The sequence below is a fragment of the Monopterus albus genome, unplaced genomic scaffold (assembly GCF_001952655.1).
Source record: "Monopterus albus unplaced genomic scaffold, M_albus_1.0 scaffold67.1, whole genome shotgun sequence".
In the NCBI taxonomy this organism is placed as follows: Eukaryota; Metazoa; Chordata; class Actinopteri; order Synbranchiformes; family Synbranchidae; genus Monopterus; species Monopterus albus.
In genome coordinates this window covers 1,913,904-1,936,404 of record NW_018127947.1, presented here as the reverse complement: position 1 = coordinate 1,936,404, position 22,501 = coordinate 1,913,904, and the positions used below count along the sequence as shown (strand labels likewise).

General features: G+C 43.1%; 1 protein-coding gene across 1 annotated transcript; it reads left to right on the top strand.

The window, feature by feature from the left end:
• The first annotated feature begins 2,265 nt into the window (after positions 1-2,265).
• On the top strand, positions 2,266-21,510 carry htra1b (HtrA serine peptidase 1b). Its single transcript, XM_020604825.1, is given in 12 exon segments — positions 2,266-2,786; positions 2,788-2,966; positions 6,005-6,104; positions 6,357-6,471; positions 6,730-6,819; positions 14,304-14,325; positions 14,328-14,485; positions 14,882-14,914; positions 15,492-15,606; positions 16,536-16,593; positions 17,800-17,895; positions 20,870-21,510. Coding segments are annotated over 12 exon segments (1,404 nt in total). The 5' UTR covers positions 2,266-2,517; the 3' UTR covers positions 21,039-21,510.
• The last annotated feature ends 991 nt before the right edge of the window (positions 21,511-22,501 follow it).

Here is a 22,501-nt window from a genome sequence, read left to right as displayed (position 1 = left end):
GTTTTTTCAGCTGCTCTTTTCAAAGTCAAACTTTGACAAAGTTTTTAAGAAATTACGAATCCCAAATAAAAACAGCAGAAAGTATCATATTTTTTGCTACTATATCATATGATGGGACATCCAACAGTCGGTGTGTGAGGAGGAGAGGCATTATAAAATCAAATCCATTAATGTGTTGTAAAAGCTAGACTAAAATTTTTTCATGTAGAAAAGTAACACCCTAGTGCAAAGTCCTTTGAAATACCAATATCATTAGGGATCATAAAAGTTGATCTAGATGGAAGTGAGGTGTTAAAAGTGGGCGGTACTTAGGGCTGGAAGCATGATGTCAGGGGGCTGCACTTGTCAACTTTGTAAATCATGACTTGACACCTCGGTTTGACAGGTGTGGCACTCTTTCTGTGGTGGTTTGAGGAGGCAACGAGCTCAGTTCAGTAATATCACATAGCACGATGGAGAGCTGTAGAGCTGATGTGCAAATATTTAGCAGATTAGTAGGAGAGAGACAGGTTAAAAGGCCATAGTCATATGGTGCTTTCCTCTCAAATGTAATAGAGAACAAGATAAATGCATGAACAAACTAAAATATAAAGTAAAGAGAATTATGCCCTACCTGCTGCAGGTTGGCTACAACACTATTTGTGTGTTGGACCAAACAAACAACATATGATGATTTAGATAAGTGATTTAGGAGCTGCACTCAGCTGTGTAGTGGCTGCAGTCAGAACTGAGGGAGTGATGCCCACTGGCCCATAATCCAGTCAGTATCCAGTTGAAACTGAATGTTGTATCAGTCAGTGTCAGTAAATCTTTGAGTGTGCAGAGAGCTGGCAGAAAGTCCACAGCTCAGCCAGAGAAGCACTTTAGCTCTTATTAGCCTGCAACTTTCACTGGAAGGAATGTGGCGCCACCTTGGAGTATGAAATCTGAGACATCAGTCTTTCAGCAAATGACCAAAAAACTACCAATGTTTTCTTTCAAGTATCAAAGCACTCCAACAGCCACAGTACTCATTTTTGATTTGCAGAAGATTTTCCATCTAAAACAATGAGACAAGCTTGACTCACTTTGTTTAATGCTGTAGCCTGCAGCGCTCAAAGTATCCATTAGACTGAGTTTCCCTCAGTGTCATGTAATGACATAATAATCATATGGTGTTACATATGATGTCATAGAAACACATCACTGAGTGTTAAGGGGTCACAATAATCGATAGTCTCCAAAACAGAGCCTCTGCATCATCCCACCAGTGATGTAACTGCATTGACTGATTGTGAGGATCTATTGTTTGACAAGACATGAAAAATGCAACAACTACATTTAAATATTTAATGATGAAAGCAATCAATTGGTTTAGACGTTGCCATGCACATTAATGTTTAAAGGAAGCAAACAACACAAAGCCAGTGTGTGAACTTAACATACCCATAGAGAGAACACAGTTCACAATAGTACCAGGTACCAGGTACTATCTCCAACATTTGACTAAGGGGAGTAGAGTCAAGTCAAATTGAGCTGGTACCAAGCGATGAAAAAAGGGCTAAAGTAAAGCACTCATTATGCAGAATGGAATCTTGATTGTATGTTATTGGATTAATGGTACTGATGACTTGACAGTGTTGGCTGGTTTGGGGCTACTATGTGAAGTAACACTGAACTCAAATACTCAAGTAGAATGAAAGTAGCCTACCTCCAAATTACATTTAACTACAGTACTTGAGTAATTTGAGAGCGAACTCTCCACCATGCACAACTATAATCATATGCCACCCCCCAAATCTGATTGGCCATCCCTGGTTCCACCTCTGCCAGATTCAAAATGTGATGCTTGAATGACATAATAAATGAAAAAATTAAAAACAATGACAAATTGCTGCCTTAAATACAACTAATATTTCCTGGTGCTTTGTAATTGATATTGGTGAAATTAGTTGTATGATATTTGCATTTATTTCTCCGGTGGGTGGGAACCACAGCGCAGCAACAGTGTCCCCTGCCAGGAGCAAATCAGAAGCACAGCCAAAGTTAGCTAAACAAAGCATTGCGTTTGTCTAATTGTTATACAAAATAAACAATGACATTATTAAGAATGTATGGTTTATTATTTCATAGAGCTATGAGTTTAATTTACTTTTTACATGTATTTCAAAAGTGCGTGTTGGTCCTGCGATGGACTGGCGGCCTGTCCAGGCTGCACCACGCCTTTCGCCCAAAGGCTGGCTGGGATTGGCTCCGGCACCCCCGCGACCCCATTCGGCACTAAGCAGTATAGATACTGGATGGATGGATGGATTTCAAAAGTGCAACCGCTTTTAGTCTAGATCCGCTCCTGCTACTTCACAGACAGACGTCACACATGCCCACCAATCGCCTCCTGTGTTTGTCTTGCAGCGCTTATAAACCAGGACAGCTCCACACTGCAGCAGTTTGTCCCACCGGTTAAGGTGCCGTGAACTTTACTCTACGCTTTAACGTTTCTGCAGTGTAGTTTTGAGTTTCTTTTTGGACTGTCCCATCATGCGTCTCCGCTTCGTCCTGTGCGTAATGGTCCTGCTGGCTTCTTCTTGCTTGGTCGCCAAGGCGCGGATAGCAAAGCGCTTCGCAATCGGCTGCCCGGAGAAGTGTGACAAGTCACAGTGCGCACCGATCCCTGCTGACTGCCTGGCTGGCGACGTGCTAGACCGCTGCGACTGCTGCCCGGTGTGCGCGTCCGGAGAGGGCGAGAAGTGCGGCGGCACTGGAGACCGCGAGTGCGCAGAGGGCATGGAGTGTGTGGTGACTGACGGTGGCCACCGTCAGGCGGAGGAGCAAGGCTGGCGTGTGCTTATGCGCCAGGACCGAGCCGGTGTGCGGCAGCGACGGCGTCTCGTACCAGAACATCTGCGAGCTGAAGCGCGTCAGCAACCGGGCGATGAAGCTGCAGCAGCCTCCAGTTATTTTCATCCAGAGAGGAGCCTGCGGTAAAGGTGAGGACTCAGTGTGTGTGTGTGTGTGTGTGTGTGTGTGTGTGGGAGAGAGAGAGAGAGAGAGAGAGAGAAAAACAAACCCTTTTTAGAGCTTGGTGCAGTGCAAGGCAGGGATCCAAATCTCACTAATCAGCAGATGGAAAGATGCCAGACAGATGGATGGAGCAAGTATGAGGAAGGGTGGAGATGTAATAGGAAAGCAAATAGCTATAAATATCAGATTCCAGATACTGTGGACAGTTTGCATTATCTCAGTGGTTTACATTTTGGTTGCAGTTCAGGTTTCAATATGGCAAAATGCAACTTTAATATGTCTCATCTCAGTTTTATTCAAAAGGTAATTTTCATATACTGACAAGCTACAGTACAGCATCAGTGATCGTTTCATTTAAATTCTCTTGTTAGTGCAAGCTGATGTTTCCTGAGGTCACTCACAGGTTTCTGGAAAAACTGAAGGATCTGAGATATGAGAACACTGATGGACTGCTGGGAGATGAGGGAGCTCATTCTGTGTGTTGACTTCTGCTGGAGTCACTCAAGTTCACCCCAACTCACACACTCACACACACATAGACAAACACAAACTTGTCTTGGAATCAGGCCAGGATGTCCTGAGTGCCTGCCTTGTACTGTAAAAACAAACATGGTTTCCTTATGACTGTGTGAGGGAGAGAGTGAGAGTACTGCAATGAAAGTATATTAAGGAGTGAACACACACACACACTGTGTTAAGTTTTCATCGTGATTCATTTCTTGGAGCCGATTGGCCCTTTGTGTAACTTCCCAAACAGACACAGATCTAGGTCAAAGCCTTATTTAACCTAGATTTGAAAGGATCAAAATGTTTTTCCTTCACCGTTTCCTGTGCAGACTTGTCAGCTGTGTCACATTGACTGGCCAGGAGACTGTGTCAACTAAACACTCAGCTGGGCACTGCATTTCTTAAGCAGACATTACTAAGACAGAGGTAGCAGTGCATTAGTTACAACAGCGGATGAATCCATGTTTGGGCTGTAGTGAGTATTTGTGTCAGCAGGATGGTGTGTATGGGGCTGAGTCAGAGTAAACTCCAGTGTGTGTGTTCATGGCAATGAGGGAACATGCCAGCCAGTGCAGCAGTATGGTCTCTGATGTGATTTGTGCTCTGAGCAGTGACTATCAGAATGTACCTGCTGCAGTGCAGGACTGACCCTCTTTCACCTCGGTATGTGCAGCAGGTACTGTTCCAACACCTGCAGCCAGTTTGAGGTTGGGAAGTTTCCGCGTTTGACTGATTGGCTCCATTTAGCACACCTCAAAGCTGCAGCAGCTGGCACACTAGTAATCGAGCAGCCAAACACCCAGCAAGCTAAACACACATGGACATAAACACATCAGGGTCTTCCAGAGAGGGAACTGCAGCTGTGGCTGGAGTGAACATTCAAAACAGATGTTCGGTCACAGATATCAGCCCCGGAGGAGGACCCTCAGTTTGGGGACCTGAGTCATGTGAACCGGACAGGAGTCACATGACTTGAAGTCATGACTCAGGTCAAGGATTTCACAACTTCAGTCTTAATTTGAAAAAATAATCAAATACTCTGTTGGACCTGAGCTGTATGATTTTAACCACTGATTGTCTCTGATAGCATAAACTGTAGTGGCGTATACAGAGAGGTCCAGCCTCGCCAACTGGCTCCACCGAACATGTCCAGTCAGGACGGAGAGTTCATATTCAGTAAGCAGTGGCTGCCAACTAAATGTGCACTGAAAGAGTTTTCACTGACATTCTGGGCTTTGTTCAGCCCTGAAATGCTTTGCAATCAAATAGTTAGTGGCCATTTCTTCATTGAGACGAAGCAGCAACATTGTGATTTGTTTCTGTCGTGCAGTAGCTTCATATAACTAGCAGCCAGAAGGCAGAGATGCATCCAGTGATGACATACTGCAGTGTATCAGACCGCCATGGAGCACATTTTGCACAGTTAATCTCAGTATGTTTACACCCTTGTTTTCAGCATTGGCTTTTGCTGCTATAGTAGCAGTGCTGTTTTAATCATGTTACTCAGCCTGAGTTGTCTGTGACTAGTTAGTGTAAGCAAGGCTTTGTTTAGTAGTACCTTAATGTTTTAATGCGCCATCCCATGTGCTGCCTTTAGGTCATGAAAACTCTGTTTTCGACACCAGCGCACACAGATGGGGTTGGTGACTCCTCACTGGTCCCAGCAGGTGGGAGTAAGAGGGGGTGACTTACAAACCAGCAGTCAAATGAGAAAAGAAAGATCTGGGACGGATGTTGCTGCGCCACCGGAGTGAAACCACCAGGGGGCTGTGTAATGTGGCGGCGACGGTTTTGATGAACTGCTGTAACATTGTCGAAAGGCGTCCTGACACCGCTCCCCTGCTATCTCCCCATGTCTGTTGAGGCTCTGAGTCACTTCCTGTGTTTGTTGAGCAGCAGAGTTTGCAGCTGCTCCCAGGCCCACAGTTCATACACTGTACACCACATCTGGATTTGGTTTAGCACAGCAGCTACAGTTTGGTTCCCATCCCATCCTGCGCCAATCAGTCCTCACACTTCAGATGAAATTCACACAGGGCATTGTGCCCAGTGATGGATGATGACAGATGATGCCTTCACAAGTCAGCAACATTCAGACATTACTGTTTTATCCAACCTGGCAACACGAGCCCACGGTTTCTCCTCTGTTGCTGTGGCCTGGCAACACCCCAGACAGTTTTATTTGAGTGTAAAATGGACTGACAGTTCTCTGCTGTAGAGACTGACATAAGCACCTAGTTGTAGGCGCCCAGTAACTGTGCTGCCGTGGAGCAAAAGCCGTTGTGAAGTGATCAGCCAGGATGGACATGCTTTGTGTGTTTGTGAGAGTGTATGTGAGAAAGATGGGGACTGAGATTGTATCTTAACAGATAAACATGAAAAGTGAGTTTGATAAGACTGGAGCATTTCAGTGCTGTGTGTCCTTCTGAGCCCATGCAACGGTCCGTGTGTGTGTGTGTGATACAGTTCACTGACGCTCTGTTTCTTCTCCCTCCAGCTCAGCAGAACCCTGACAGTCTACGTTACAAGTATAACTTCATCGCTGATGTTGTGGAGAAGATCGCACCTGCTGTTGTTCATATTGAACTGTACCGCAAGTATGAAAAACTACCTGGTCCAACAAGTTACACAAGAGAGACAAAGGGACCAGGGTCAAACACTGACACGATGAGAGCTGCTCCTGATCTACTTGTAGATACCATCATGTTACTTAGTTGTGCCAGTGTGACCACAGGGCAAATTGTCTTTTTGACATAAATGTATGTGATAGAGCTGGACTGTGTGCTCATGTTGTTGTTAAGAGGTGATTCATCAGAAACATGGTGCTGTCTTCTCCTCTGTCTGCTCAGGATGATATTTTCTAAGCGGGAGGTGGCAGTGGCCAGCGGCTCTGGGTTCGTCGTGTCAGAAGACGGACTCATTGTCACCAACGCTCACGTGGTGGCCAACAAGCACAGAGTAAAGGTACGCAAAGCAGTTGTACCTCATGTTTTTGTAGGAAATTGCATTTTAATTTACTACATAATTGTTTCTTATTTTATAAATGTGAAAATTATATGTCTATTCTGTGATTTTGTTTCATGGTTTGAAATTGTTAATATGACACTGAAAGTGCTGATGAGCTTCAGGATCCAGTGAGAACTCAGATAACGCGGTGGTTGATCGGGGCAAGGGCAGCAGGGCTGCCTGGTACTGATCAGGGTGCTGTTTTGTTTCCTCCAGGTGGAGCTGAAGAGCGGGGCCACATTCGACGCCAAGATCAAAGATGTGGATGAGAAGGCGGACATCGCTCTGATCAAGATCGATGCCCCGGTGAGCAGCTTGGTGGTCGATATTCTTGGTTTTAATGTCCTTTACAGGGACTCTTCTTTTTCTCTTCTGTATATTCTGTTTCTACATTTCATATATTCTATTTCCCCTGATTAATCTAACAGCCTCTTTGTCCTTTTCACATCGGTTAGCTGTCTGGTTCTGTTTCAGGGAGCAGCTGTCTGCTAACTTCCTCTCTTTGTGTCCTCACATGTCCCCTCTGTCCTCATTCCAAAACAAACCTATTCACCTTTTGGAAAAAATCTTTTTCATGAATATGCCCTGAGGTTAAAACCTGGTATTAATTTTAGCTCAGTGGGACTTTTGAGCATGTCAGGAGACAGAGGGAATGTTTTCATGTGGTTTTATTTTCACCTTCGCTCAGCACTTTGTGTTGGTCTGCTGTGACTGGACTGGTGGGTTCCGCTCAGGACGTGAGGTTTTCCGCAAAAACGGAGAAAAAACTTTTAGCAATAGAGAGTCAGTGTATCTCATTGTTGTACAGAAACTGGACATCCTGTCCAACATCAGACACTTCAGTACAAAGTAGCAGAATGCTTCAGTGCAGCTAAATGTCCTCTGGGGAGTTTGACCGCAGGTTCGACTGAATCCTTTCCCCTGAATTTAACAACCAAAATACAGAGCCAAAGCTTTCTAAAGCATCCTGGAAATGAAGTACAGCTGTGCTTAGGAAAGCAAACAAAATGCATCAGGATTTGGATTCTGTTGTCACAACACTGAAAACAACATTTAGGAAACTGATTTCCTTTGGGGCTTTAACATGTGGATATTAAATGACTCACAAGGGCCCAGTTTGGACTTTAAAACAGAATGCATTGTAGTTTCTGTCCTCATAAGCTAAAAGAAGAACATTACATTGTTGATCGTCAGCCTCTAAATGTATCAATCCCAAATATAAAAACCTTCTCTCAGATTTCTTACACCCGAGACTGTATGTAAACTATTCTGTGACACTAGAAGCTTCCACACTGCAGCTGCAGCGTCGACTGCATTGACAGTCACTGTATCAGCAGCAGAGTGCACAGTCAGTAGCTTTGAACAAAGTGGTTTGAATCAGTAATATGATCTGCATTGTCCACCTCTAATATGAATTTCCTCTTAGATCACTCCACTATGTACAGATTTGACAAATACCCAGTGAAGGTTGTGACATTTTCTCCAAACTGCTGCTGATAGTGACAAAAAAAAATCCAGCTCAGACAGGTGTGTCTCAGATTTAACCTTCGATGTTTGATGAATAACACCTTCACTGACCAACATGGCCTGAATAAATCAACCTAAACGCACACGCACGAACACGGATGCAGCAGGATGTGAGTTCCTGTTCACCCTTCAGTCAGAGACGGTCATGGTTTTCCTCGCCTGTCTGGGCAGCAGGGTGGAACCGTGGCTTCAAGGGTGGGAACTGCGCAGAAATCCACAAAATGCACAGCACTTGTGGTCGTGGTTTACACGAACGCAAACCAAGCGGCCAGCGGAGTTCCCACACATCTGTCCCAACACACACACATTTTTACACCATGTTACACTCAGGTTATTTGACATAAAACACAGAAAGTAGTTTGACGGTGAAACACAGTGGAAACAGCTGAAATTCTATTTGTCTATAACCCGTGTCCTAATGTCATGGCTTTGGCCATAATGTCTGCTGAGTATGAGGAAGGCTTTACTTTTTACAAGCCGACTGCTGTGATTCAGTTCAGCCAAATTGCTTCAGCACAGTCGAGCGGTAACAGCACCCAATCTGACCTACAGCATCTAAAAAACCAAAACGTACCTGCAGTGGCTGCAAAAGCTGAACCATAAATATGATATCACATATTCTGGTAGTTAAATCATCATTTCAAGGATCAAATCAAAGAAGTAGGTTTTTCATTTACTGCCTTAAGTAGAGATTCAGACATGTAGCTACATGTTCAGGTCAGATACGTTTCTGCTTCATAACTGTCACAGGGGTTTTTCCTTCTCATCACTGGTGCAGCTCATTTCTGCTCCACATTTCACCCCTTCCCACTACAAACACACCGTTGTTCTATTTTGTTGCCTTGGGATAATGATTGTGATCTCAACCTCACCCAAACTATTTCCGGGTGATGTTTAGATAATCCTCTGCCAGACAGTAGGGCAGCGGGTGTATGTAACAACCTATGTGCCTTGTGCCAGATAGGAGACATAACGATTAATGTCTGTTGATTAGATCAGCAGAGTCATCCAGTTCACTGTCTTAATTTTCCAGCGTGTAACTCACAGACATCTTTGTTATGTTTTATCAGTGTGAGACTGAGGAATCCACTCAGCAGAGCAGACAGAAACAGGGAGTCAGGAATGTGTATTTTGTTTAAAGCATCTATTTAACAAAGATTTGACAAAATTCACTTAAAATCTCACTTTTTAGAGAGTTTCTGGCACCTGTGTTGCCCTGCACTGTGGTTACTGAACATGTGCCGACAGGGGCAGATGAGTGTTCTGAATCATCCTCTACAGCCTCCACCTTGATCCAACACTGATCATCTTCCATGACACGTGTACTTGAGCAGCTTATGGAAACTCTGTTGATCAGCTCAGAGGATTTATCAGGATGCCTGAAGGCCAATGGCAGTATCTGATCCGTACTGCTAATGCTGCCATTTACTAGGACTGCTGATACTTCCTGCATGAATCTTCTGCTGTTATTTTTTCAGTCCGCAGGTTTTATTCCTTCAGTGAATTCCTCAGAGAGTTGGCAGACCTCTGCTTTGTTTGTTTAACCGGCAGCTGAAAGGTGTTTAGGTCTGTGCCCCAGATGAAGGAAGTGGGAGAGAAAGAGAAGAAATGTTTTGGTGTTTCTTTCGCTTATCCGTCACATGTAAACACACTGGATCTGTGCAACAGGAATTATTCACAGCAGATATTTTCACCTGTCGTCGTAAGATGATTTGAATGTGATTTGAATATAACAGGGTTTATACATGTGTCCCAGTGAGCCATGACAGCGAGGCAGCATGTGCAACACCAGATACCACAAGTAGGATGTGAGATGTTTTGTGTAACTGTGATTAGAGCCTACTGGGACTAACTTACAGTTCTTGAGTCGATTTGACCATGAGAGTGACAGAATTGCAGACTCAGCACTTCTCCTCAGCTCTGCAGAGCATTTTAGGGTCTTTTAGCTCCATTGTTTTGGTTTTATGGCCTATAACTTTACTCACTGCTAACAGTGACCTGGTCTCCAACATCAGCAGCAGCTGTACATGCCCAGCACCACAGTTTCATGGTAAAGCTCTGAGAAACATCTTTTTCACTAGGACAGACAGAAGGACACAGGAGGGATGGACAAACCCACTCCCTTGGTTCTTTGTGTGTGGCTGCTGTGTTAAAGTCAGCTGCATTGGCGTCTCTGAAACTACTGCTGAGCACGGCCCGTCGGCTTTGTAATCCCACCCCGGACAAACTGCTGTCGTTGTGAAAACCACAGAATGGGAAACGTGGTCATTTGCATGTTGGGCGGAGCTCGGCAGGCAACATGTTGGACACGGGCTCCAGAGGCTCTGAGTCCTGGTTGTGGTTCAGTACAGGTGAACAGAGGAGGTTTATGTTGAACTGACGGAGAAAAGCTCTGATTAGCACAGCTGAATGGACCCATTCATAACCATGGCTCATGGCGTTTATGTCTGCATATGCTTGATGGTGATCTGGGAGTTAGTCTGTGTGCATGTTTGGGCTGGTGCAGTGGGTTCGACCTCAGCAGAACAACATGATGCTTCTCACTGGGATTATATGTAAGACATTAACAAATTACGTTCGAAGTGTCTGTGACTTGTAGGCAAGCAGGTGGTGTATTTACATTTAGTGGATTTCAAGATGAACAGGACAAGATAGATCGGGGGGGAACAACACACTTTATCAGCAGAAATAAGTAAATATGAACAATATGTAAATATGGTCAAATTAAAAATGCATCACTTTAATAAAAATATCGACTTCTATGTCAAAACAAATTACAATGTAGCAAATGTATGAAAATTTATATAGTGGAAAGGTGGTTAGTCACCTCACAGCAAGAAGGTTCCGGGTTCAAGCCCCAACAGACCAGGGCCTTTCTGTGTGGAGTCTGCATGTTCTCCCTGTGCCTGCGTGGGTTCTCTCCGGGTTCCAGCTTCCTCCCACAGGCCAAAGACATGCAGCTTAGGTTGACTGGTGACTCTAAACTGCCTGTAGGAGTGAGTATGAGTGTGTGTGGTTGTTTGTCTACATGTCAGCCCTGTGACAAACTGGCGACCTGTCCGGGATGAATCCCGCCTCTCACCCAGTGTTGCTGGGATTGGCTCCGGCACCCCCGGGACCCTATTCAGGAATAAGTGTTTTAGATAATGGGTGGGTGGCTGGTTTAATAGTTAATGTAGCGCTTTATTTTATGGGACTGTAAGGTCCTTCTAAATGATTTCTGCAAACTTCCTGGAAAGGATTATGTAAGTTTGGGATTCATTAGGAAAAACTAAATCTGTTCATTTAGTAGTGCACAATCAGCTGAACACACAATGTGAAGACATAGTTAATAAAGTTTCCAGTTATACTAAAAAATAGGAATTTAAATGGAGCTTTTCTTTCAAGGACATTTCTATTGTTCATTAAAATTAATAAATGATTCCATGTTCCTTCAAAAGTATAAACTTTATCCTGTTGAAAAACTTAAAGTTCATCTGAGGGGGAACTTGCTGTTGTAAGCATAAAGTGGGGAAACATATCCTAAACCTGGCCTGGATGGACATGTTCACACAGTGAGGCTGCAGCGAGCGCACGCTTCAGTCTCAGACTACTGCTTCTGCGTCAGCTCCCACATTTTATTTTACTTTGTCATATGACATGACTCATTCAGCCCACAAGACACACACACACGAACACTGATGCACAAACTCCACGGGCCAGGCCACATGTACGCACGTGTTGAGCATACCTGTGGTTTCAGTTCATGCTTTTTGTGCACATCAGTCAAACTCAGAAATGGGGGTTTCAGATGAGTTGTGTTCTTTGGTTGTTTGGAAGTGTCTTCATCAGTCCCCAGCTGCCCTCAGACATGAAACACACATCTGTCACGTGCATTGTCACTACTGTCTCTGCTTCATTTAAGGAGTCGCTCTTTCCTCCTGGCTCCCCTCTCCACCGTCTTCCTACTTTCTTCGCTTTTTCTTCTTTCTTCTTCTTTCTTTCTTCCTTGATACTACAACTTAGCAAAAGTGGGTCAGAGTCTTCAGACTTGTTACTTAACCAAGGAAACAGGCAACACACATGTCTGTCATCAGCAGGGAAACGAGATGAAAACACACGTGTTGCCAAAAAAAACACCCACTTGTCATGCTTGGCGGAGGGTGGTATTGGTGAAAGAAGTGTCCTAACATCACAGCTGCTTTATACCTCTGTTCTTCTGTTCCACGTCACATCTGGGCCTGAAGTAGGTTAGTAGGACGACGTGCAGCAGGCTCAGTTCAGAGGGTCGTCTAATGTGCACACTCAGTGACTTGAGGGCTGGAGCCAGAGCCAGTGTCTTAGGATCGTAGATGTGTTAAAAGAGCTGGATACTGGGTCAGTTGTTCCCAGTCTGTGCAAGAAAATTTTCCCTGGACCAAAAAGCATTTTCCTTAAAGCACCACTATATAAGAGAGGCCTGTAATGAAGGGAAGAGAAGGGGACCCAGGAATGAGCCTTGTGGAACACCAGTTACTAGCCTGTGTGGTTCAGACACAATCGTTTCCATGTCACTGGTAGGAGTGACTCATTAGGCAGGATGCAAACACAGAGAAAGCAAAGAGTCTTTCAACAATAATAAAAAATTAATAAATGTAAGAGTCAGTGTGGAGTCTGCATCTGTGCCAAACTGCAAAAGAATTATTTCACTTGTATTTATCTTGTAAAATAAGCACAATAAAACTATAACTTTAAAATTTCTGACACATACCAAGAGTGTGTGTGTGTGTCTGTCTACTAATTGAGAATAATTAGCAGTGTCAGAGCAAACATCAGTCTGCAGTCACAGTGTGGAGAGAGAGGGACTACAATGAGGAGTAATAATATTCTATTTGTCTATTCAAACTGTTATTACTTATAAAACTCTTCACGGGGATGGAAAAGCTAATATTTATGAGCCAGTTCATCAGCTGTACAAACAGCAGCACCAATAAACATGTCTGATTTTCACATCTCTTCAAATCTCATTGGTTTGTTTAGACCTCAAAATCACATCACACTCATGCTGTAATAACACATGGGTGTTATTCATTTCTTTGGCAGTATGGGTTACTCTGCTTTTTGTTTAGCTAATGCATGTGTGGACAGGCTGGCACAGAAGGAGCAGTCGAGTGCTGAAGTGACACCATTAGAACTAGGGACAGTGTGGTTTTCTCTCTCGCCCACCAGGGGACACCCCAACAAACTGCTTTTAAAGTTCTGAGCCATAAGATTAGCATTTTATCTCCTCAGATATCAGGCAGCTTTTCAGCGTTAGCCATTTGGTGTTTCTATATTCTGTAACTGGCTCCCTAGTTTTCCTCATTGCTTGTGGTGGCTGTGAAATTGAATACCTACACAAACAGTTCACAGGAAACTGCCATGTGCCACTGTTGGCTGAATTTAGGAACTTAGAAAGGGTAGAAATCCAGCCAACACAGATCAGACCATGCTGGTGAGCTGACAGGCAGCACTGTGGAGGTGTCTTGTTGGGCATGTCTGAAACCTTCTGATGAATCCTGCATATTTTAATTTTAGTCAAGAGGAGACATGCAGGGGTTTGAATGTTGAGGTTCATCTTCAGCTTTGCACCTGCAGGCTGGAGCAGGGATTCAGACTGACATGTTGTTTTGTTCACATTCCTGGCTTGCAGCCCTGGGCAGGTGTTCAGAGAACAAAATGCACTCAGAAGGAACTTGTGTCCTTAAACACCTTTGTTATCAAGTTGTAAAAAAAAAAAGTACAAGATCGCCACTATTTTCAAGACCAAGTACTTAAATTTGAGTGCTTACTGACCCTGAGTACTGATGCAACCATTTTTTCTATAAATATTACAGTTACCATAAAGTGCAGTGACATTAGAGACAGTTTTTGTTTTCATAATATTTGATTGTGATTAAATAAAATGTACAACAGGAGGTGGCTGCTAACAGCCAAAAATGTACATAAAACTCTCTGTGTAAACTAAGGTAACGTGACTTCCTCCTGGAAATGCCAGATTTAAGGAGTAAATAACATCACATCAATTTAAAATTTGAATTTAAAAAGGCGTAGGCATGTGCAGTGGCCATTTATCCTGTTATGTACCTGGAGTAGTAGCTGGTCTATGGGTTGTGGGATGGAAAACCACAAGCGACCGACATTTTACCGACACGAGGAGCTATGACAAAGTTAGAGTGATATTATTGTTGCAGCTGGCACCAGTAGACACTGCAGTGTGAGCTCATGGCTTCTGTCTCTCTCTTCTCCCTGCGCGTTTGGAGCAGATGAAGCTGCCAGTGCTGCTACTCGCCTACGGCCTGTTGAGTTCGTGGTGGCCATCGGCAGCCCGTTCTCCCTGCAGAACACCGTCACCACCGGTATCGTCAGCACCACCCAGAGGGGCGGCAAGGAGCTGGGTCTCCGTAACTCCGACATGGACTACATTCAGACCGACGCCATCATCAATGTGAGTGGTGACACAGACACAAAGAGTGAGACAGGCCCTGAGGGCAGAGGTCATGAGGCTTTTGTTCTTAAGTCTCCAGATCCTGCAGAACTGAACATGACACAGCAAACAGTGTTTCATGCTTACTTTAATCATAGCGTGCATGTGTTTGACTTCGTGTACAGTAAATAGATGAGTCGAAGCTGATCCGGTGATTGTCTGGCTGTTGAAAAAGACTGAGATTGAACCTAAAACATCTTTTTGATTACAAAACAATGGTGAGGTCCTGCGGAAGTAAGATGAGGGCATTGTAAACTGTTGATTTAATACACCGATGCCTCATTCTAACTGCACCAATCTTTATTTAGGAATTCTTTGAGTCAAACTAAGTGTGATTGTTTGTTTGTTTTCCTGCAGTACGGCAACTCAGGAGGGCCACTAGTCAATCTGGTAAGTGAAGGAGAACCTGCAGGCGGGTGAACATACGTTAGACATAGGTTAGTTTTTTTGCATTATAGACACCACATGTACAAATGCTTATTAAAATGTTGTAATGTTTTCTGACATTAGAGGTGTTCAATATGATAAAAGCATAATGATAATAAAAGTTTGTTTTAACCTATTTTCGCCTCCTGTTTGAGGAGCAGAACTTGGATGTTTTAGGGAGCTGGTGATGTTTGTCTCACGCTGAGATTCAAGTTAATTTAATTGTTATGTCACTGCCTTCTTTAAACTAGAAACAGAGCTTCTTACTGGGACCATATGCTGCCAAACAGAGACCTATGTAATCTCATATAAACAAACAGCAGGGCCCATAAAGTCCTTATTAGGAAAGGTAAATAAGGAGTTTAGGTCATGCTTGGCAAGTCGTCCACAGCCACAGCTGAGTCTGATCACAGGGTTGTTTTCGTCCGGCTGTGTTACTAAACGAGGAACAATGTGGCATCAAAAACAGTTTTAACAGGCTTCATGTAGAAATGCAACTTTTACTGTCAGACGAACGATGACATGTTTGTTTGTCCCGCAGGATGGAGAGGTGATTGGAATCAACACTCTGAAGGTCACGGCTGGAATCTCCTTCGCCATCCCCTCAGACAAGATCAAACAGTTTCTGGCTGAGTCGCACGATCGACAGGCCAAAGGTTCGCACCCATTTCACTTCATGTTCTGTCACTGTATCGCAGAGACAACAGCAGAGACAGGGAGGACGGGCCCTGATGTTATCAGTGTTCTCAGAGCTTGTAATATTCATAAACAGGAAGCAGGCAGGTGTGTTTTCTATTATTTTTAGAGAAAGATACACAATCAGTAGGATAAAACTTTCTTTCAGTATGGGTGATGCACAGAGTTTGTTGTTCACATATGAAACATTTAAGTGAACAAGTCCTTTATCTGTCTTTTCTCCTGCCACGCTGTGCGTTTTGCACCGAAACATGATCACTAAATGGCTAATATTTCGAACATTTCATATATAGTCTTGTGATCCCATGAGATGGATGGATCAAATATTTTGAATGACACAAAAACTATGATCTGCTGTGAAGTGAACAGTAGGAGGAGTGTTAGCAGGAAAACGTAACCTGCTTCATCAGGTGGTAAAATAGTTCCTGGTGCTTTATGTGTGTCTGCTTTCTCTACACTATCACACAGTTTATCAGTGTGCCAGTGTGTGTCTGAACAATTTCAGAATATTCTATTTTCTTAGCAGATGTTGTTTTCGGGACACAGACAAAGTTTCCAGGATGTTTTCAGGGGGCAGGACATGTCCACAGTACCTGGTCATAAAGGCTGTGGGTTTATCACTGCCTTCGATATCAGAGACTGTCCTTTTGTACTGCTGTTCACAAGACATGCACATCACATTAACTCCAAAATGCCAAATTGCATGAATTATCTGCAATGCAAAGCTGCTTTGGTAAAGTTGCGGTTATTGCCGCTTCTTCTCAGAACTCCTCTGTTGTGCTACTGATTAATAAGAATATAAATAGAGGAAAAGAAGAAGAAGATAAATCCTACATGGACTACGAGATTTAAAATCATCTAATCAAACCACATTTCATTTGTTCTCCAGGTAGAACGTCCCAGAAGAAGAAATACATTGGGGTTAGAATGATGAGTCTCACTTCACAGTAAGTTCCTGGTTTGATTACAAAGACAAACTTTACATTTTCACAATACTGTATGTAAATAGTGACTGTAAGTAGCAGGGTTGTACTCCACCTGAAAATAACGCCAGTTTGTGTTCTCATCAAATGCCAATGAAACACTGCAGATTCTGTCAAGTTCAGGGTGAGATCTGTTGAATAAGGTTTGGTTCAGATGTGTTCAGATATAATGAGTGTGTTACTACTTTACTGTAGTAACACACTCATTATATCCACATAGTCCTCACATTTAAAACACGTGGTGATGATCAACTGGACTGAGCACTGCTGCAGTGAGATGAGACGTCCTCCTTAATCTCCCCACATCCCTCAAATTTCCTGTAAATCACACTAGATTTTCATACATAACAAGGGAGGTGATCATATCTACAGAGTGACCTCAGCTTTGGAGACCTGAGCCAAATGACCAGTTAGAATAGGAATGTAAGTGGACTCAGGCCACAGGTCAGAGTACGCCCGGCGGACTCTCCACTTTGGGCCGGAGCAGGAAAGAACCCAAAGCACCAAAACAAGCTGTGCTTTATGAAAGCTCATAAATCTTAATCATGAGACTGAAGCTGATGGAACCTTTTTTCACATTTGGTTTTGTCAACATTATCATCACCTGCAGCTGCGAGCCGTGACTGTATTAAAACTTTGCTGCTGCATTAAGGGACTCTCCAACACTTACGCTCTCAATTTCTATGTTTGCTGACACCTTAGCTCATGGGTTTTGCCTAGTGATGCTCAGTTAGAGCCTCACTGAATGCACCAGCATGAAGTAAAGTGAAACCAGGGCCTGTCTGGAAGCTTGGGAATGAATTATTTAAATCTTTGCATAGGTATAGGTAAAGTTTTGTCTACGTTTAGCTTCTAGTGTGCGTCTGGAACTTGGTAGCTAACATTCAGAAGTATAACCTGATTTAAAAAGTACACGGTGACTGAACGATGCAGGCGTCCTGTGGATTCTTCGCCAACATCTGCTCCATTGAAGTTGCAACTTTTCAAAGTTTTAAATTTAAAGTTTTACCAGAGTGTCACCATTAATGAGAGCAGTGCTTTTCACGTTGGAAGTCTAAATGAGTCACAGTGTATCAAACCTCCAAGTATAATGAAAAACAGACTGCTGTGTTCAGAACCGTTAGAAGAAAATCTCACGTTTTGGCTGTCCCTCATCTTGTGCCCCGCCAGGCTGGCTAAGGAGCTGAAAGAGAGGCAGTCTGACTTTCCAGATGTCACCTCTGGGGCGTACGTCATTGAGGTCATCAGCCAGACTCCAGCTGAGGCGTGAGTGTCTTTTTCATCACTTCTTATTCCAACATTATCTGGTGTTCACTGCCCATTATATCAAATCAACAGCCTGTGTGAAACTCGGCACTGATCAGTCACTTGTTGGAGTTCACATTCTGTACTGAAGCTTGTCCCAAGTGAAACAGGCAGTGTTCATTTTGACACCTGAATTTGATTTTGTTTTTAGTCTTAGTCTTTTGATGAAAATGCATATTAGTTTTAGTCAGACTTTAGTCTTTGATTTTTTTAGTTTCAGTCAATAAAAACTAAATACATTTTAGTCTAGTTTCATCATTTTTATGCTGCATTTTTAATACTTACTGTCGGCTATATCTTCTTGATCCTGGTTGTGTACAGTTACCACGGTTACATATGTTGTTCCCGTCTGCCATGAGGTTTTATTCACACAGTGTCGCTCTGCTCTCCAGACGTTGGACTCACTCACATTTCACAGCTTGAGAGGTGACGCTAAATCGTCAGATAACATTAAAACTGTGAATCTCTGCAGCGAACATGTATGGTTGACTGTCCATATCAGTGACAACAGCACAACAGATACAGTATCTGACCAAAGGAGCGTTAATGTTACATCTACATCCACAGCGCTTCATGTTGAATTCTCCTCCTGTTCCATATGCTGTGCTGCTGTAGCTTCTTCGCAGTTTTTGTGCATAATTCTCTGGGTTTAGATGAATATGATTCATGACCTTGTTTGTTTGAGGAAGCGCTAACGCCAGAGACAGAACGTTACTGAATGTAAGACAGTGGTGAAACGCGTCAAGTGGCAAATTCAACTCCTGAACAAGATGTTTTGGCCTGTGGAGGAAACTGTTTCACTGATCAGGACCTACAGTTTGTGAATCCACAGATGATGCAGTTACTTCATGTCCTTTCACATTGTTTACTTTTTATTTACTGACAAAAAATGTAAAACATTTCATCATCGTTTATGCTACTTTTCACTTAGTTTTAGTTCCATTTTTGTCCTGAATATTTTTCATCCTAGTTTTCATTAACAAAATGAACAATGGAAATAGGTAGAGAAGTGCCCGCTGGTTGTTTGCAGACTCACTGCTGCTCGATATATTTTGCCTCTGGAAAGTTTTGGTATCCGTATGAAAAGCTTGTTGAGCGCAAACTGGAGCTTCCACCTGAGACAACAGCTGATAGCCTGTTTTGCTGTTGTCTGGTGAGTGTACGTGGAGCACAGGCAGGAGTCAGGATGAGGACCTGCTCTTGCTGATGTCTGTTAGATCTAAACTCGCTGTGGGTGAAGACTGCAGTGTATGGGAAGCTCACATATGGTTTTAAAGCTGTTTTGCTTTTGGAGCTGGGCTGAAAGTTGGCAGTGAAGACAGAATCGTGAATCGCCACCCAGACTGTCCACGTCCCTTCAAACTGCTTCAGTCACATTCAGAAACCAGCCAGTCAGTCAGGGCAGATTCTGATTCAGCTCGGGAAGTGAAGCCTCTGGCCTGACAGAACTAAAGACCAAACTGGCTTCCCTTCGTGAGTTGAACACTATGAGACCCAGCTAGTGAGGACTCAGGAAGTGTGTGCCTGTGCCAGGGGTGCACCGCCCTCTGCATTTGTTATGTTAACAAAGGAGCATGTTGAGAAATGATTCATGTGTCTGGATCTAGGTTTGCATGGTTGTTTGTTGTGGTCATAAAGTAGCTCATGAGACCAATGGAAAAAAGCCCAGTCACTAGTTCTTTAGTCCACAGCCTAACTTTACATTATATTTCACCTCATGGACTTATAAACCTAATTTAAAGCCCCTGAAAACTTGGCACCAAATCTCTAAAGTGCTTCTCTATTACATCAAATATTTATGACCAATAAAGTTAGAATTTTCAAGGACTAAAAACAAAAGTGGAATGAAGTATGTTCATGCATTTCCTCATGAAAGGATATAAAATTAGAAAAAATAATAAGAGCTAGAACCTCAGTAACTAAAAGACAAACACAAAATTGTGAACTATATTTTCATTTTATCCTGAAATCATGCATCAGATTCATGAGCCACATACAATCAAGAAGATTCAAAAAGAAAACAAACGTAAAAATGTTGTTGTGGGTATAATATGAGCTACACTGTGAAGACCAAAACATCCTTATATTCTAATGTATAACACTGCTTGTCTATGTTGACAACACGCAGCGTTTGATTGAAATTTATTACTAACATGTTTATTAGTTTTCTGGTCCCTAGTTGTTCAACAGTGCCTTAGAGGTACGTGTTGAGCCTTGGGGATGGAACTGGTTTCTGCAGCAGACTTGCAAAGTGTGCAGATACATGTCAGTTACAGTTGGTGCAAACCTCCATGAGGCAGTCGTTTAGAATCGCAATGATATTATTACAAGTTTAAAAATGATACAAGATAAATGATATTTCATCAGCATCCAGCACAGCAGCTGTTGAAGATATATCAAATCCACTGACACCAACTGAGTCAGCAGAGTTCCAGTTAGGTTTTGCTCTTAGTTGCACGTCTGTAGCATCATGTGTCGTCTCACAGGGGCCAGTTTTCCATGGGCCCTATTAATGTGAATATTTTGGATCAGCAGATGTGGAATATTACTTGGATCCAGATCAGACTTTGGTGTGTGGCAGTTCTCATGTAAAAGCTAATGTGCAATTTTTGTCCAAGCACTGTACTGTATATGGAGTTAGAATCAAGAATCCTGAAACTGGCCCTACGTCACAATGGTGAAAAATCATTTAAAACATTTCTGGATCTGGATGATGATCCGGATCAGCACCAAAATCTGATGGATTGTTCTGTGGGCCGTACCCTACCTCTCATCAAAATCCATTCTCAACTTTTAGCGTATTAATCAATAACCTTATCAACCCACCGTCTTGTGTCAGTTCTACCTAGTGGTCCTGTGCAGTCCCTCATGCTGAAGTAAATATTTTTTACATATTCATTATATTCATTAACCTTCACTTCTTTCTTGGTGGCAGTGCCGGCCTACAGGAGAGTGATGTCATCATCAGCATCAATGGCGAGCCAGTGGCCTCAGCCAGTGACGTCAGCGCTGCCATAAGACAGGGCGAGAAGCTGCGAACGGTGGTGAGGCGAGGAAATGAGGATGTCATCCTCACCATCATCCCTGAGGAGGTCGAGCCTTGACCTCGCAGCTCGCTGAACCACCAGTCAGCTCAACAGCCTGACCAGTCGACCAATCCCGAGCTGGCTCAGTGTTTTTCAACCAATTATGAACACTTTGAAAAACCAAGCAACCAATAAGGGCGTGTGTGTCTGGGGCCATACCTACTGCATTTAAGAACTTGTTTTAAGTTAAGTTTTAGTGCTACTATTCTGTTCTTGCTCACAGCTTCATAGGCCCAGCTCCAATACCCTGGGAGGTGAAGCCTCAACCCTGTTCTTGCACTGCTTATATTAGTTCACACTTTTCTCCTACTCTGTCTTTCCATCATCAGAGCCCTCGATATCCTACTAACACAGTCTGTCGCTACCTAGCGGTTCCTGCAAGTGACTGTGGTTTCGTTGTGTTCGTCATGTTCTTGATGGAATATTTTTAATAGTATTTTGGACTCTGTGTGTTTGATGACAATTTAAAAAAATGGAATAAAATTATTTTTAAAGGTGTTGTCTTTATTAATAGTGTTGATACTATTGGTTGATGTTCGATGTAAGAAAATGCACAAATCAGAGTTTTGTGTTGGCTTTGAATATTCTGCACGGTCTCATTTAAAATGGAAACTTCTCCATAACGGTGTCCAAAAATTGCACATAAGCAAACTTTTAAAATTCTATAACCTTAAATCTTTATACTCTAGTGTGACATAAGCTTTAAAGATGTTAAAGAAGAAGCTGAGCCTCAGCCTGGTGGCTCTGTTCACAGGGAGACAAACAGGTACAGAAAGAAGCCTTCGGCTTTCAGCCATTTTGTTCTCCGCTCTGTCCTCCCTCTGTGCAACGCTACACACTGAAACACCAAGTTCAGCACAGCATGACGTAATGTGGTGGCCACAGTATGTGCATGAAGGCCCAGTGGCGCGAAAGCGTTACATAACACTTGTCTTGGTTACCACAGGGAGGTGCTGATGTGTGCTCTGTGTGGGTTCACACATGAGGTCAGATGATGGAAGCCAACATGTGGGTTTGTAAAACTAGCACTGCCTTTAAATGTAATGAACACAATAATGCATCAGTAACTGTAATACATTAATAAGATATACACTAATTAATGTAATTTATTAATGCCATTTTACATAATGAGTCATTTTAGTACTCTACCTTTGACTTCCTTCAACCTTTTTCTCTACTTAGTCATTTGTGTGCACAAACTCCTGAATTCTCCTCTCAAATGACATTTGCAGAGTCTGATTGTTTTTGCCTTAAAAAATTATGATACTGACAAAGTCATACAAACTCGTTTAGGACAGAATCACTGGAAATGTTTAGTCTCTTGTTCCCTTTGATCATATGGAAACTGGAGCATATTCAGGCACCATTTTGCAGCTTAGCCATGCTGAGGAATTGTGTTATCCACCTGTGTGTGAGATTGGCTGAGGAGCTTACGCACACTGTAAAGTGCATTTACAATAAACCAGGCCTTCCCAAAAGCA